Genomic DNA, 17,922 nt, shown 5'->3' with positions numbered 1-17,922 from the left:
CCACTGCTAACTGGAACTGGAAATAAGTCCAGGCTCTGCAGCAGGCAGCAGCCAGTAGTTAAACACTGGGCATTGGCTGGTAAAACCTAAAAATCTTAACATCTTCTGAAGAGATTAGGAAAAACCTGGCCTCAATACTTGACTAATGAAATAATTGAAAAATGCTGCATCTCTATGTGAACAAAGCCTGTTTTTTTCAGTGTGGTGCCATAAAGCAAAATCATTTGTGACTATGTATCACCTGCCTATATTTTATTATTTACACACTACAGTTCTTTGCATATATATACTTAACTGATTCTTCAAAACACCAGACAGCGTCTCCACCTAAACCTTTCTTCTTGTAGAGTAACCATTTCCTGAAAACAAAAAGCCTCTCCCTCTGCCCCCTTTTGTGGGGAGCAGAGAATAATCTTTGTTACCTCTGTGAGTTAAAGTGACTCACCAGCTACACAAGATGTCTACAGTAAGAAAGGATGCAGATGCTTTCTATTTCCCTTTCAGGGCATAACCAAAGGGAAATTAGTATCTCGATCTACTCATACCCTTGTCTTCTGAGCAAGGGTCAGAAACCTGAAGTGAAAACCAAGTAGAAAGCCCCATTCTTTACTGTGCAATTGATTCCAGACCTGAGCTATACCGCAAGGCAGTCAGTAGGCTGAAGCCACAAGCTGATTTGAACAGCACAGCTTTTTTCTTTTTCCCTTTCCTTCCCTTCCTTGGATGAATTCCTTCTACCTTTTATTTGGCTAAATACAGTCCTAAAACAGATGTGACTGCCCAGCCAAGGACAATTTAGCTATGTAATTTGTTTGAAAAATGGAGGTTTGGGATTCATTTTGCAAGGGGAGCAGCCTTGAGACACCAAAGGATTCACTTTACAGCTTTTGCTCCCCATATGAATGGACAATGCCAGCTGCAATGCACTACTGCTCAGAGCAGTGGGAATGCTGGAAACACTAGTGTGACACCTCCCCGGGCGAGGCTGAATCTTGCTAAAGGTGAATGAAATTCTGTGTATTGTTCAGTGTAATCACTGCTCTGAGCAACAGGCTGCACGACACAAAAGGAGGGGAATCATTTATCCATATACGATTTATCTTCAGAGCTGTTCTTTGATTGCTGTGCTGTGTGTGAAAAAGATCAGCCCTGAACTTCCCAGAATAGACAATTCTGCAACACTCATAAATGAGCGAAGGCTCCAATTCCAGGTGTCTCTGAATCTTCTAGACTGCCTCTCTCCAGATGAGGGGGAAGGAGTAATCTTGTAATAGATGTGAAACTTTATTAGAAATGGAACACAGAAACCTTTCAGGGCTGTAAACCCTGGACCCATGGAGAAGTATGAATCTGAAGTTTATGAAGTAGACCTGGCTGGCATAAACCGACAATATTCCACAAGAATCACTGCTATTGTATCAGTGATGTTGGATGAACATTTGGCTTACAGATATGATCATTCTTGCTTAGAGTCCAGCAAAATCATTACGTGTTGGCTGAACATTGCTTTCATTATTTATATGAAGAACACAGATGAACAATGTACAATAACCTGTGCTGGCAGCATCCTGATCTCCCATTAAGTTGGATCCCATGCCCTGATACCTCCTGTGCTAGCTCTAGCTTCCCATTTCATCTCCCTCGCAATGTCTTAAGTTCCCCCTTCCCTCACTTCACCTTCTCCTCCACCATTCCCTCTGCTCCCTTCCATGCTTTGCAGTGGTTGAGTGCACGGCAGCATGCTGCGTGTGTCTTGCTCCAAGTCACACAGGTTCTTGCTGGCCAGTGGCAAGCCAAACAAGACAACTGTTTTGCTCAGTGGTTGCTCTACTGTGGTGCTTTCTTTTTCCTGAAGCCTTGGAATTAATGCCAAGTTAACACCTTTCACACTTCTACTAAATTTGACTGAAACTGGCAAATGAATTTGAAGTTACTGGCAGGGGAGCAGGGAGAGCAACTGGGGGATGAAGGTAGAGAATGAACACGTAAATGTCTCTTGCAATCAGACTGAAAGCAGAATTAAATGGGAAAGACAAGGTAGTAAGGAAATCAGCTGGAAAATACAAAACTCGGAAGAAACAAGGGGAAATGACAACCGTAATTCATATGGTGCTTACTGCACAGTAAGCAGTGCACCTCTGTTACTGAGTCAGTCAGCTACGTCTTGTGTGTTTAATTAATTCCTATTGGAAGCAAAGCTCATCGAAGCCTGTTTACTCTGCACTGTTCCTTGTCTTTCCTTTCCTTTGATGGGCCTGGAAAGCTAGATGCCCAGTCTGCCATGCCTACCTTCTGCCTGTCTTCCTTGAATGAGCAATAGGAGGAACAAAGCAGCTCAGGGTTCATTAAGAGCAGTGCAAAGATACATCCAGCAGTACTAAGCCACGGGCCTTACGTACAGAGACTTTGTCATGCCTCAAGTACATGCAGAGGGTAAATCCACTTCCACAGTTGGATCCCATAATTCACAGAGCACAACGCCCTGCACACATCCCATCTCTCATCAGTCAGTCTCCTAGCCTCATAGTTTCTGAGCCAGCAGTCAAACCTGTGCACCAGAGGCTGATTTCTCAGCACTCACAGGTGCCATTAGCCCCTCAGAAGCTGCCCCAGCAGCCAGACAATGAATTACCCTGTCATGCTTGCCAGGCAGCCACCACGTGGGATTGCAGCAGAAGCAGGGCAAGGCAAGGGTAAGGAAGGTGTTAGAAGTGGAGCAGAAATGTGTGGATCTGTGTCTGCACACAGTCAGGCTGTCCCATTCACCCAACTGTTAAAGAAGGACTGGAAACTGTTTTTCTGAATCAGTTCCAGCTTGCAACTGCCCATCTGCATTTGACCCCAAGCTTTCCCAAAGTGTGACGGACATGGGACAGAGCAGAAAACAGCAGCATCAGTCCCAGGTCTGCTTCAGTCCTGGGAGCAAGTTAAATGCAGGAATAGGGGAGAATCTTCAAGGTGCTGGGAACAGCCCCTATGTGTAGTAGTAGTAGTTATGGTCAGTCTCAGATAACCTCAAAGAGGTCAGGAAAGACAAGGAAAGAAGAAGAAAGGAAGGAGAGACTGTGAAGGCAGAAAGAGAAATACCAAGGAAGTAATGTATGCTGTGCCTGGTTTGAACCATCCACCTCTTCTGACATTAGCTTTCACAGGGGTTGCACAGAGCTACCACTAAGAGAAATGGAAGCCCTGGCATGCAAGGAGGAACTCATGACTGGGGTAGGGGCAAACAGAAAGAAACCTCTCAGATCAGAAGGCTCCCATGACTGCATTCTGTAAAGATTAAGGGCTTTTCATCCACAAAAGCATCTGGCTCATTTTACTGTAAGTAGGTAAAAATTCCTGCTGTTCAGGACTGATGTTCTTGGTGCTTCCTCACAAGATCCTGATCATTACTGAGCTGACTTCTCTAAGTTAACAAGCCAAAAAGATGCTTCCATTGAAAAGTGAGGGATACCCTTGCCCTGTACCATCCTGTTTCACATGCCACTTCACACATCTAGCACAGACTGTCCTGGCAGTTTTGAACAAAGCACCTACTAGGCAGCATACCTTGCCCATGCCACTTTGCTCTGCACCGGGTGAGAGCAGAGCCCACATTGCAAAACATGAATTTCCCCATTCACCTACCACCAAGTTCAGCCCATTTGTACGAGCTGATGAGCATCTCTAGGTGCTACAGAAAACCAACCTCTATTTATAAAGACTGCTTGCTCAGATTTTAAACATCTTGACTTTCTGGGTGTTTAGGCTTCTTATCCAGGCAGCAGCCACTTTAATGCAACCTATCCAAGACTGCAGTGCTCCTGAGCAACACAGACCATTTTATATGTCTGAAAACCAGACTGCAAGGAAAAAACAGAAAGTCAATCTGTTTCCAGATGCCTTGAGGAAGAATCTTATTTATATCTGTTAGACCCAATTTGCGTCTCTCTTGTACTGATAAAATCCAGCATTTTCCCCTGTGCCAAAGTAATGTAGAGACAAAGTATGAAGCTGGGCCCTGGTACTAAACTTCAACAACATCTGGGTGCCTTTCTGATCCAGGGACTCAGAGCAAACTTTATTCTTCTGAAATACTGATTCCTCTCTAGAAGTCATAGTTTATTTCTCAACATTTCTAACGGACTGTCATTTCCTATTGACGCTGATTTCAGTGGGAAAATCTTTAAAACTCTGGACTAAAGATATTTGCTATTAAGTCAACAGCTCCAGGCTGGATTCTCTCCTTGCCTATGTCAAACTTGCACTGACAGATATCCACAGAAATGCACCTGATCAGCAGTTTAAACAACGGATTTATCATTACTAGGTCAATGCTTCCCCCCTAACCCGCCCACAGCTGGTGTGAGGAAGGTGAGAGTAGAATTTAACTTCCTTTTTTTTAAACTGTGATTTTGTTCTTTCTTTAGATAGTATCTGCAATGCTATCTAGCAAAGTCCAGGGATGAGGTACCTTTGCATAAACCCAGCAGCATCTGTACTCTATACATCTGTGTCCTGGCCCCACTGTGGTCTTCCAGCAACAGAAATTTTCTGACCCTCTAACATGCTGGGAAATAGTAGCTGCGTGGATCAGCTCTTTTATAGTTATGTATTTGCCTTGTGGCAGCAGCTTACTAAATAAAATTCAATTTTCTCTTTTCTTACCGGTCTAGGCCGTGTCTCTCTCAGGAATGATTTCAGGTCACCTCCAGCCATGAGCTCTAGCAGGATGAAACGGGGCAGTGCCTGCAAGCTCACCCCGATACAGCGCACAATATTCTGGTGGTTGAACTTGCTGTGGAGACAGGGAGACTCAATTATGGAGCAACTTTGATCCAAAAAGCACAATTGCAGAAAAGAATCAAAATGTTTTGCTGTGGGGAATTCCCCCCCCCCCCCGAAATTAAAAAATCACAAAGGTAGGGTAACTGGATAAAGCTAAAGTGCTACCCCTGCACTCTTTGTCTGCATAGTGCAGAAACAGAGGTGGGGAAGGAGTGGCTTTTGGCTGCTATTTCTCCATCCTTTTTGGGCTACAGCAAGACTTGTGGTCCATAGGAAGCAGAGAATGTCTGATAACAGAGAAAACTCTGCTCCTAATTTCCCTATCCAAGGGGCAGAAGCTGGGCTAGGGCAGAGTTGTTTCAAATAACATAGTAACACAGGGATCTGCTTATGTAGGGGATATTCCTCCAGGTCTAGTCTCTAACACTTCCTTATTTCTCCAGACCTCAATGTGATGGGAAACTATTTCCATGGATTCTAGGACTCAGTCACTGACATGTGACATGACAGCAGCATTAAGTCAATGCCATCTGTTAGTTTTGACTAGTCAAGCCAAACTCCTAAGGTTTGTTTTTACCTCATTTTCTGATCCCTAAGAGAAATGAAAGGATCCTATTATCAATTCTGAAAACTGGGCCTAAAGGAATGAAAACCAGTGTGGACCCTCTTGAAAATTTAGCCCTTAATCATCTGGTGCCTCCTCATTTGTAAGAAGAATAGAAAAGGATGGTAATCCTATCCTCTGTAAAATACTGACAGCCATGTGCCAAAACTACTGTATAGATATGTTGCATGGGTATCGCGTCTCAAAGCACCTTTTTTCTTTACAGTGCTGGGCTTTGCAAGCCTACAAAAGTGCTGTTCATCTTATTTATACACACCTAATAATGAGAGCTTCCATGAGGAAGTCCAGCTCATCTTGCTCTGAACACACTTCTGGCAACGTCTGGAAAAGAAAGAACAGGTTGACAAGGAGAAGATATTTAAACTCTGTAGAACACCTGGCACCATCAAAAGCACTAACATTGTCTGCAGCAATCCTTATTTCTCTAAAAGAAACCTCACTCTAAGATAATAGCTAGAGCATTACTAAACTAGACTGTGAAGCCTGTTGAAAGGTAAAGATCAGAACACATGGCCCATCAACACCACTGTCATCCTCCTCCCAGCAAAGGAAATAGCCCAGAGTGTACAGGAAACAGTGCTCAATATATGGGTCTCTGCTGTACAGAGGATGAAGAATGAGACCACAGTGCCTGAGCTGTCTGACAGTTCAACACTCTTACCTCCTAGCAAGACTATGAACTCTAACTAGCAGTAGGACTGTGCTGCTATGTAATCCCTAGGAGAAAACAAGCTAGCTAGGCTGCTGAAGGCCTGGACCCTACCAGGGTCTCTTAGGATTTAGCTTCACATCCAGTGCATATCCATCCTATAATGGAGTGGTGAGATTCCTGGAAAGCCAGCCATCTCCTACCTGCAGGCTCTTTGATGTACGTGCCAGCTGCTCTTGGCCCTGTGAAGACTTTTGGCCTCTGACTCAAAGGCTTTGGACAGATTACCACATCAGGTGTAGCATGTGGAGGATGGACAGAGGATGGATTTATTTCTCATACCTGCAGCCTACTGCAGCTGTATGGGAAATCTTTGCCTATTTACTACTTACAGTCCTCTTTTAATAGTCTCACAAGCCCATGTGCTACAAGCTGCACCATTGCTATGATGGATTAAAGTGTTGCAACAGAGCAGCAACCTTTCTAGCCACATCCTTCAGTACTATAGTAACGCTTAATTCATCTTCATTTTTATAATGCATTGGGACTCTTGGGTGAAAGGTGCATGAAACCGTCATGATAACTCATACACTGTCACTTACTTTCACAGCCACCTGCAAGGGAGTGGGGTCGCTGGGGATCCCTGCCACCTGACCTTCATATACCTCACCAAAGGCTCCGTGGCCCAAACCCCTGGACAGACCAGAGAAGACAAGAAGGTTTTACTACAGAGAACACACATTATAACACTGTGGTCACAGCTCACAGAACGGGCTCACAATTTTCATGGCAGTGAAACAGGGAGAACTGGATATTGACACTGACAATGCCACTCCTCACACTATGTGGGGGACCAGACCTTGATGTGATCTTTCTTGGACCTACAATGTGTTTAATTGGTAGGGAATGCAATCCTCAAAAGTCAACGGTCCCCAGTGAAATCAAGCTGCTGGCACTGCAGTATGTAATAGATAGCACGCTTCTATGGCTTTGGTGTCAATGCTCTAGTGGTGGGCGCTCCAAAACAGGTCAATAAAGACAGGTCTTAAGTCTCGGTGTTCCCACACCCTAAACACACTAACAGTTCCCATGATGTTTATGCATCACCATTAAAGAAAACATTGAACAAGAAACTAGGAAGCACAATGGTTCTCAAAGGACCTGAATTCTAAACCAAGTATCTTTTCCTGATTTATTCTGTGATTCTAGGTAAGTACCTTAGCCAGTAAATGGTGATGTTAGTGCTTTGGAAAACACTTGGCTCCAGGAATTCATGCTGAGAATCGTTTCTGGCACTGATCATATTATGAAATTTACAGTTTTATTTTGAATAAGGGTACAAGAAAAAGAGAAAGGAATTAAAGTAATCACACAACAGATCTTGTCCTATGTCCTTGTGATACCGATTTTGCATACCTGTCTATTCAGTCTTCACTCACCTAACGTTAAGTCAACTGGTACAACAACAGCTGTAACACATAGGTGGCATGTCATAATGACATAGTGAACTCTGGCAGAGAACGAGGCTGCATCCCAGATCCTGAGTCCCTCTTAACCCTACATGGGCTGCACATTGGGCAGTAGTAGTCTAAGCCTCTAAGAGACATTCCTGCATCTTGGTCCAGGTAAAAGGCTCTCAATAAGGCTCTCTTCTACAACACGCAATTTTCTGGTAGAGACAGGTCTGGCCTGAGAGCCGCACTGATTCTGTTCTCTGGTCTATCGGTGGCCTGTTTTTGCATGGGCTGTTGCCCTCCTGTCCATTCAGACAGGTGGTGCTAAGAGCAATCCGCTCTCTTGTTGCATAAGCTCTGTGTAGTTTTGCCAGGCTAAAGACCAGTCCAGGCAGTGAAACCACAGTGAGGACTTGCGTTGCCTGTGACTCAACCACTTCTTTTAATAACATTTTGTAGGTATCAGCTTGAGACACTATTCTTGGTTACGCCTGACCAACTTACTACAAACTGACGGTATAAAACAGATCTCTACAGCTCATAACTCGCCCTCCTCCCAAAAAGTCCACCTTCCCTGCCCTTATCAATTCCCAGCTGTATCTTCTGCTCTCTGCAGCTTGCCACACTTCAAAAATTCTTTCAGAGCCCAAGTGACAAAGGCAGCAGCAGCACAGGGTACACTGGGAACTTACAGATGCAGTCCTTACAGATGTGCAGGTAAGGGGGAATGAGATAAGAGACAGCAAAACATTGCAGACTGCATAGACTGCTCTGAGCGTCACCTTTTTTAGCACTGTAAGCTCCCTAGTCTTCCAAGCTCTCCTGCTTCCACTTCTTGGCTTTTTGTGTAAAAGTGCATGGTACCAGGGTAATGTCACATTAACAAGTAGCATGCACTGTATCCTGCAGTAGAGCGAGGTGGCAAAGAACTCTGAATTTTCAAGTTTTTCTTAAGAGACTATTTCGAACTTTCCAGAAGTTCTGATCTAGACATGACTATCCTGCTGGCTTTATATTCCTGTCTTTTTAATACTGTCTGGCAGTCTCAAACCCATCGCTTTTCCTGCTATTGTACTTAAGGATGTCTGTCTTTACCAAAGATTCCATCAAAGACTTCAAAAGAGCCTCCTACAAGCCTCAGCCTTCCCATCATTTCATCAGTTGATACTGGAAATGGGCCATTCATTGCACAGTCTGCAAAAGATGTGTCTGAATTACTGGTGATGACTCTTCAGTTCCTCTCATAATCCCAGAAGATTAACACTGCACCTGTAAAAGGTCGAGGAGACTGCCAAAGTCTAGTCCCCTCCACCCAGCCTAACTACTGCAGCTTCACATCTTTCTTATGAAAAGGGGCATAAGTCTAGAAGTGCATGAGAATTTGTATGGGCCTGCACAAAGACATAGAGTTCACATCTGTGTAAGAGAGCCAGCATATGTGAGTGTATAGTATGAAGCGTGGGGAAGGAAAAGATGAATTTACCGGATGAGAGAGATGTTTTTTCGAGGCACCTCTTTGAGGTCACTAATGGATGTGGTCTTTCCTGCAAAGCAGTAGTTGGGATTGTAGTCTGTCATGATAGTGGAGGTACGCAGCTTGCTCAGTTTATATTCTGGGCTCTGTAACTCCATCTGCATGGCTTGTAGCTCCTGGTGCTTCCGACGATATACTAAATATGGAGAACACAGTAAACCAGAGACACAGACTGACTTTGGAACAGGACAGCAGCCGTGCAGCGTGTCTCACTGGAATTTGCTGTGTGGCCAAATTTCAGTGAATCAAACCAGACAGTGACATTGTCATATTTCTGTATGTCAGATAATTACAGACAGAAAATGGAATCTGAAGTTATGCAGGAACCTTTGATTTACACATCTTATGAAGAAACAGGCTTGCTCATGAACACTTTGGAAGAAGTAAAATAAATTTCACTTGCAGAGATCTCTGATTTCACAGTTCTGAGATTTTTGTTTTGTTCTATTTAGTTTAACTGGACCTCCCAAGTATGAGTCCAGTTCCAAGCTTGAGGGAGTTGGGGTGCAAACTACTTTCCTAAATCACGCAGAAGTGACTAAAATCTGAAATACATTATTGCATCATATTGTTCAAAATGGATAGACTAAACTGTTACCTCAGAAAAACATAGAAAACTAGCTCATTTTGCAAAACTTCCTCTGTTTCTAAAAAACAGAGTTGGACTAAATTTGAAATCATTTTATGGTAGTGTTATATTCTTTGAATCACTTCACTAATACTTCTGAAATGTCATTAGAAATTACACCTTGAAAGAAGACATCCTGTGGATGTTCCTTGAAATAGTAATTGATATTGCAGTATTTTTTTCAAAGCAAGATGCCAATCGTGAGCAGGTTAAATCACTATTACCCTTACTATTGATTTCTGTGGGAGCTGGATTGAGCCCAAAGACTGTGACGGTAATAGCTATTGCATCTTCTCCAGCAGATGTTGCTCAGGGGAAGAATTTAAGGGGTAAACATGCACTCACAAAGGCAGATGGATGTAATGACCTATCCACAAACCCTTCCTGTCCTCCATTTTCCTCTTCATTGCTTTTGCTTTGATTTTTTTTTAAATCGCTGCTCTTTCCTGAGATGGCAATGATAGGCTAGTTGGATGGAAAGAGGATTACTCTTCCACCCCCTGAGAAGTAATTAGTAATTTTAAAGGGGCACTGTCAGGCCAGAAATCATACATGTAGGACCATGTGTGTGCAACTGATAACTCCTGAAATTCTTAAAACTGAAACAGCTGCGCAAATCTAATTTAATAGTTGCCGTTTGCGGCTCTGGGTACATCCCTCCCCTCCCCCAGATTATATACAGTGTGGACAAAGAAAGGTGGCAGAGCTGTGGTTTGAATCCCTGGCTGCTTTTCACTGATTCAAATCTATTCTGCTTGCAATCAAATGCAGGTGAGCAATTGTTTAAAATAAGAAAATGAAAGGGTGAAAAATACCTTTTAGAATTTCAAATAAAGATGCCAAGAATTCCCACATCCTACTAAGTAGCAGTTTGTAAAAGGGGAACCTGTGCAAGAATTTCAAACTTAAATGTCATACAGTAAGAGGCTAAATCTGTATATAGGCACACAAATAAAGAAGATTGCTTTTATGCATTAAGCACCAACAGTTCTCAGAAAACCAGTGGCAGCTGTGTTCTGACAGCTTTACACTACAACACAAGCAATAATGTCTCTTTCGAGATGCAGTCAGTAACTGAAACCTCCTCAAACTGGTCATTGTGGTTAGAAACAACTACTGAAATCTGAAGTTAAGGCGTGTGTGTGGGAAGGTGTCATTAAATACAGCAGTAGCTAAAAATCTGAATCCTTTTGCCTCCCAGGGACCAATTATCCCTGGCTCAGATCCAGCCCTCATATGAAAATATCTTTTGCAGAGAAACACTCACCTATCATGATTCCTGAAAAAGCCAAAATTAGAGCAGCCACCAATGCTGAAGTCACTACAGACAAGATCAAGGAGAGAGGGAGATGAACCACCGGCTCAGCTGTAATAGAAGCAGGAGAAGAAGGAATTTTGTGTCTGAAATGATCTTCCAGCAGTCACTTTTTGCAGGCAGATTTTTCTGCTCCTCCTTCCATTTACTCATCTGCTGTTCCTATAGTGTAGGAGCAACCTCTGGCATGATCAGTTCTCAGGATCTATGACCTCTAATACCTCATTGTTTCACTTTCCTCAATTAATATCAACCCATTAAAACAGGTGGTTTGCTATCAGTGAATTAACATGTGCATTCGCTGGGTATGAAAACAAGACTATAAAACCCAGGGGCAGGAGGTTGGGGAGGTGGAAAGAACATTACACTGCCAGGGTTAAAGTGCTGCTATCAATGCCAAATCACAGCAAAAGCAGAAGCAGGACTGCAATATATCATCTCCTAAATGCATCTAATCCAGGCAGAAAAACCTGATAACAGTAAGTGTAGTACAAAGTATTCCATAGCTGCATCCTCACTTGGGACCACAAGGCATTCAATGACCACCTATTAAGGTTTACTTCACCCTGGCAAAATGACCGTGCTTTTTGCCCATTTCACAAGATGGGAATGGTAAAAATACACAATAATTTTCCCATGCCAGTGACAAAGCTGAGAGCAGGATTCTGAAACCCTGGAGTCACTTGCTCTAACTGCTGGGCAAGAACATGAAGGAAACCTAGTAATGGAGGTCTAAGCACTTGGTTTTTCAAGTAAGGCAAGTACAGGCACTATCTTTAGTTTTGGTCGACGAGATCTCATGCAGAATTTCTTATAGATGCTGCACCTGCACCTTTTATGTCCAAATCCACAGGAATTATATTCTCCTTCACCTTGTACATTTTTCTAGTTCTTAAGAGCACTGACCTGGAATTTAAGTTTAGCTGGAAGATTCCTTCAGTGAGCAAATTTTCATGATTTCAGAGCAGAATGCGAGCATCAGCACAATCAGGTGCAAAATTTGACTCTCCTCAGTTCTGCCCAGTATGCCAAACGTACACTGTAAATCAAACCAGCAATGCTTCTCTGTGCACCACTCCTCAGCACTCATGTGTCTATATCCTAGCAAACTAACTCTGCAGCATATACCAGCAAGAAAGAAGGTAACATTCAACAGAAGCCAGTTTTAAGAAAGACTAGATAACACTTTCAGGATGTCTTACAGTCCAAACTACAGATTTTTGCCATGCATTTTCTGTTTCACACACTAGCAGCCTACCCCATACATCTACTTACCTATGCAAGACACACCATCCTCAGCCAACTCTGTGCCTGGCTCACAAAAGCAAATGACTTTTTGAGTCTCAAGATCAACACGGCACTCGTCCATCTCACAGTGACTACAGTTAAGATGCAGCTTAATATCCACCTCTCCATGCCCCTCTGTCACTAGGGAGTGAATGAAAGAAGCTGAGTTAATTACTGTAGAGATCATTCACATCATTCCCTTGGGCACTCACAGAAACAGGGTGGTCACTATTGCCAGATGTGGCAGGTTAGACCCCATCTAAGAAACTGATTTCTCTCCACCTTCCATAGGTTCTGTCCTTTTCTCATGTAGAAAATAACATCCAGCTAAATTAGCCCCACTGCAGTTGAGGTGCACTGGCTCTCTTTGAGCAGATAGCCCTGCCAGGTTAGCCATGAGGCTGCTGCTGAGGCTAAGGGAAACTTGCCCTTTCGGTGGTCCGTGGGGCTCACCCTTTTCTTTCCTGACCTTTATTCCCTCTGAGATCAAGCACTGCAACGCTTCCAAAACTTTTTGGCTGAATCTATCAGGCCAGAGTGCAACTCTGTTTGAAAATACTTCTAAAGCAAACATATTTTTTTTTAGCAAATAAGATATTTTTGTATTTTCTGAACACATTGCAAACATATTCAAGACATTGACTTCTGGGCAAACATAAGCTGGAGTGGCAGTATTTATCACTCCCACACACTGCTAGGCAGCACTGCACTGTTTTCTCTAGAAACACCCTGGTCCAACCTGAATACTTTGCTGAGGGATGCTCTAAGGAACATGTTTGTTAGTGAATAGTCAGGTGCTTTGTCTGTTTCTTCCCTGAATTATCTGAACTATGAGGCTCTGTTACCACTTTTCTTGGCCAAAATTATTCTATAGGCTGGTAGACTATATTGTTGGGAAGTGTTTTCTAATAGCCCTGATGTTCACTCCGCCTGCTTTCTTCCTGTTACTTGTGTTTATTCTCCATTGGACTTTGTTACGCTATGTTTCTGCCTCCTCATGTTCATGATGTACCCAAAGGATTGTAAAGTGTCCTACAGATGCAAACTATTCTTAACATGAAATAAGCCCACTAGAAGAATTCTGACCAATATGAATACCTTTAAGTGCTGGAGTGTATAAAGTACCAATTGGATTAATAAAGGACACACCATCCTCCCCATCCATCTCTGGGTCATTGTCCACTGCAGCATTGCCACCTACATCAAACCAGAAGTCACCTTAACAGACTGAGGCGCACTGGCACTAAAATACAGATAAGCATTGCAACATGCATGACTTCAGCATATTTAGGGAGGCATCCAAATGAGAAAAGAGAATAAATCAAAGTATTTGACATATAGGGAACACTTAGCAAGTTGTGGCATGAACCACTGGTCTTTTATCTCTAGAAGTTCAATTTAATAGCAGCAGCTTGTGACAATCAATTTCTTAGCTCTGTTTTAGGCAGACTGTTGCAAACTAAGGCACAAACTTCATCTTTAACTATATGGGTGCTGTGAAACATATAAGCCCTTCTTAAAATTAATGTAGCCAGGAGACTGGAAAACACCAGTACTCAAGGGCTAAGTTCAGTACCCTTGCTGATCAAGGTATGTACTGTGTCAGCAGAGGGAACGAATAATCTGATATCCTTCCTCTCCTTTGCACCCTGAAAGCAGGGTGGTCCACCAGGAGTGGGGACTGAAGGAATTTATGAGTTGCTCATTTGTGCTTGGGCATATAGAACATATCAGGAGGAAAGTATGGGCAATACATAGAAGATATTAGAAGCACAGTATGGGCCATATATTTTGTACTACAAGCATGCAAAGACTCCCCCACCCCACCCCAAAATGGCTTTTCCTCTTTAACCATCTTCAGCAAAATTAAAATTATGTCATGTGAAGCATTCTGTTGGAAAAAGAAGCATTACACAGTAACATTGGTACAAAACATGCACTTAATCATTTAAACTGATTACTTCTCAGGATTTCTAGTCTATCATACACTTGATTTAAGCTGTGGAGAACCAGGGGTTAAAAAGTCCACCACAGCGCAGATGGCTGAAGAAACTATGTGGCCCAGGAGATTATGGGTTAGTAGAGATCTTGAATCTGGCCCACACCAGTTATAATCAACATAATGCCATCTGACAGCTGTCCTGAGACCCGCAGCACGTGCAATTAGCTCCTTGTTGACTGAAGTCAACACCACCGACATTATTAAGAGGGGTCCTGGCTGGCAGCCTGAGCCTCTGCCCCCAGAGACCACCTGCGCAGGACCAAGGCCCACCCACAGCAGGGCAGGGTAGAAGAAGCTGCATCTTTCCCCTGGCATAAAGCCTGGCTGCCAGTCTCCAGGACCAACGTCCTCAAAACACAGGTGCTGGCAATGGGAGCACATAGCCTGTGGCTCCTCCTTCTTCAGCACTATAACCCCAAAATGGAAGGGTCAAGAATCACAGCAGGATCTTGATGGCACATTTTTCAGAGTGCAAAGCCAGGATTACAGCTGAAGGACTGACATCTGGCTATTTGCTCGAAGACTATATGCCATACGTTCATCTATTGCTAAAAAGGCAACACACAGACATACTAGTACATAACAGTCAAATATGCCAGCTACAGGAGAATTATCTATCAGCGTTTTGCTGACCATTAGCACTAAAGGAGGGGAAGGGACACCTTGAACACGAAGCCACTTTACCTATATATCCTCCGCCTCCTCCACCTGAGGAGCACCCCCCTCCACCCCCTCCGAAACCCCCTCTTGTCTCCCACCCCCACTTCTTCATGGCCTGGGGGCAGGATCTTCCTCCAGTAGCACCTTCCAGCAAGGATTTTCCTGACCACAGGAAGGAAGTGTTATCATTCCAGCCACCTCCACCACCTGCAGTTAAGAGAAGAGAAAAGGCACAGGTAAGGGTTATTTCTGTGTAAAAACACTGCGGGGATCTGCAGAACAAGCACTCCTTAAAAGCACCTCAGCTGAAAGTAAGAATCTCATGCCTTGGTTAGAAGAGGGGATGTGCTTGTTACACAGTGCTACAGTGACCTTTCTGTAAGGCTTTTGACCACATTAATCATCTGCACCTCTTTTCACCTACTGTACAAGGACAAGTATTTTCTATGAAAAATGTAAAAAGACATCCCTGCCTACTCTCCAACCACTTGTTTCTGGCTTACAGAGCCTTCCCCGTCTCTTTGCAAAAAATACTTTTAAAAAAACCCTATGCCAGTTCTGAAGTGGAACAAAAGGAATTTAGTGAAAGGGATGTGAAAACTTGTCCCAGCCCCGCTCTAAATACAACATACTCACCGGTGACTCACTATCAGCTCTGCTGGTTGTTCAGTCCAAGGTCTCTTCACAGAGACTTCTAGCCAGGGTGCAATTATGCTCTTTCTGCATAAGCCAGGGAAACTGTGAGTATGTCTACGTAGCACAAAACAGGGCAGGGAGCAGGATGGCCACATCGGCACTGCAAACTCTTACATCAAAAATCAGACAACTTTGCTTATGAGAGGTACTACATTATCTTGGGAGAATGTTGCCATTGCTACAGCTATACCATCTCTGACACCCTTATTTAGGCCAAGTAACCTGCACTGTGGTACATCCTATATGCATCTGTTATACTTCCAGGTTCCCTCTGAACTGCATTTCATGAGTTTTGCCTCACCTCCTTGTGAGAAGGAATCTGGGAGTACCACATATTCCCAGATGTTTTCTTAAAAAGAATAAACTTTCCTTACCTGCAGCTCCTGAATTTCCATTCAACCCTGGAACAGAGGAATCATTCTCCAGCCTTTCTGGATGAAATGTGTCTGTTTTGGCCCTGTAGGCCCTGCCACCACCTCCTGCTGCAATTATCAAGGGGACTGGTTCTCCATTCTCCATCTTAACAAATTTAGAAATAAAGGCAGTATTCAGACTGAGTCAGGCACACAAATGGAAGTTCAACCACATGCTAGTTACTGCATGTTGCACTAAGCAGGCATCTAGGACTGCTCAGCACTACAAATTACCATTGCATTATTTATGCACCCACATCCAAAAATTAATGATAAGTTCTGCAATAGAGAACAGTGGCATCAGTAGCTCTATGAATTGCACCTACAGCACTGATGGCTCTTAGAAAGCTTGTAATGTTACTGTGTGATGACTTTCATCAAATGAAACAGCTAAGGAGCACTGCTCTGAATAGCACAATATGGTGCCTCCACTGGTAAAGGACTGTTACACTGGAAACTGTCTGAGCATGCAGTTATGTAGAATTATGTAGAAGCTGGGTGATCTAAGAATATTGTTAATGCCTGAAAACAGTGTTTGGAACGAGTACTGTCTCTCAGCTAGTACATGACAGAAAAGATCAGTGGTCCCCAGCTATAGGGTTGGCAACAGAAAACACACAGGCTATCCTCAACTTTTCTTGTCATTGCACCATATAGGCCAAATGCATAGCTCAAGTCTAATGTTCTACAATGATAGATTTGAATAAAGTCCTGTGGAATTTGCCCTTTGCTGTAGAATTACACTTCAGCATCTCAGCTTGCATTGAAAAAAATCCAATTCAAACTATTATGTCTGCAAAGGAAACTCCAAGCCACTGAAGCAAGCGTGGCCAAACTGTGTAGCAGTTCTAACAAGTGTGAAGGGTCAGCTCAGCTCTCTACAGCTATCACCTGAAATTAAAGATAACCACAGCTCACTTTGTGGACCCTTCCGAGAGGTATATAAAGGGTTCTCAGATATTTCAGGCTGTGATACTAGAGGCAAGTGGTGGGATATGTTCGTGCTGAAGGTGCACGGGGACTACGTTTCCATACCTTAAATATGTAAGTTGCACCTCCCCCGCCTCCACCTCCTCCTGCCCATTCTTTGACACTTCTGTTCACACGTATCTCTTCTTCAATCACATTGCTCTCTCCAATGCAGACTTTCTGTATAACATCATTAGTCTGCAAACAGAAGACCAGGTCTGAATTCTGGTAAGAAATCTCCATGTCCTTGTACACGCACAGGCCTTGTGGACCCTTCACCCTCCCAAACCAATAAATTGTCCTCCAGTGAAACTATATAGGAGGAAGCAAGTGAATGCTCTTCTAGAAGAATCTCGCTTTTTGCTTCAACCTTTGTCAGAAGAACTTGTTGCCATTTTAATTGAATTACTTTGAAGCAAGCTCAGTGCTGATATCTATTACCCTGTAAATAGTAAACAGCTCCATAAACTTTTAACATACAAGATGTAGCAGAATTTACTGCAAATACTTCCCAGCTTTAACTATCTGTATTTCACAAGTAGGGGAAGGGAGTAACTCAGTGATGATGTGACTTACCCCATGACATGCAACAGCCAAATGGCAGAGACATAGAAAGAACCCAAGTTTCTTTACTCCTCTTCCAGGGCCCTGTTGGTTGGGGCCAGGCAGCCAACATGCATCTATCCAGAACTAAGGTGTATTGGTGGCTAACGTAGATGTACTAGAGCTAGCTTTAACCTAGGTAGTCATAGCATGGACAGTAGCAATGGGCTCAGCATAGACTAGCCACCTAATATTTATCTAGACTTCCAAGCAAGTTTTGATGTTGATCTGACACTTACGCTGTAGCAGCAATTTTACTATAATTACCAGTGCTAGCTAGTTCAAAACCTACCAAAAGAGCTGCAATCCCACCTTTG

At 43.3% G+C, this 17,922-nt stretch overlaps 1 protein-coding gene across 1 annotated transcript in view; it reads right to left on the bottom strand.

Annotated features, from left to right (window-relative positions):
* ALK (anaplastic lymphoma receptor tyrosine kinase) overlaps positions 1-17,922 on the bottom strand; it is a 219,971-nt gene that overhangs the window by 8,169 nt on the left and 193,880 nt on the right. Inside the window, exons 13-22 of the mRNA XM_010577848.1 lie at positions 17,069-17,200; positions 15,995-16,139; positions 14,949-15,131; positions 13,361-13,459; positions 12,251-12,403; positions 10,928-11,026; positions 8,982-9,168; positions 6,647-6,737; positions 5,652-5,716; positions 4,651-4,780 (exon numbers count right to left, since the gene is read on the bottom strand). Coding sequence (XP_010576150.1) covers positions 4,651-4,780; positions 5,652-5,716; positions 6,647-6,737; positions 8,982-9,168; positions 10,928-11,026; positions 12,251-12,403; positions 13,361-13,459; positions 14,949-15,131; positions 15,995-16,139; positions 17,069-17,200 — 1,284 coding nt within the window. The remainder of the gene's footprint in view (positions 1-4,650; positions 4,781-5,651; positions 5,717-6,646; positions 6,738-8,981; positions 9,169-10,927; positions 11,027-12,250; positions 12,404-13,360; positions 13,460-14,948; positions 15,132-15,994; positions 16,140-17,068; positions 17,201-17,922) is intronic.

The sequence above is a fragment of the Haliaeetus leucocephalus genome, unplaced genomic scaffold, assembly GCF_000737465.1.
Source record: "Haliaeetus leucocephalus isolate CR32 unplaced genomic scaffold, Haliaeetus_leucocephalus-4.0 Scaffold577, whole genome shotgun sequence".
Taxonomy (NCBI): Eukaryota; Metazoa; Chordata; class Aves; order Accipitriformes; family Accipitridae; genus Haliaeetus; species Haliaeetus leucocephalus.
The sequence above is the reverse complement of the archived record's forward strand: the minus strand, read 5'-3'. Positions and strand labels throughout refer to the sequence as shown.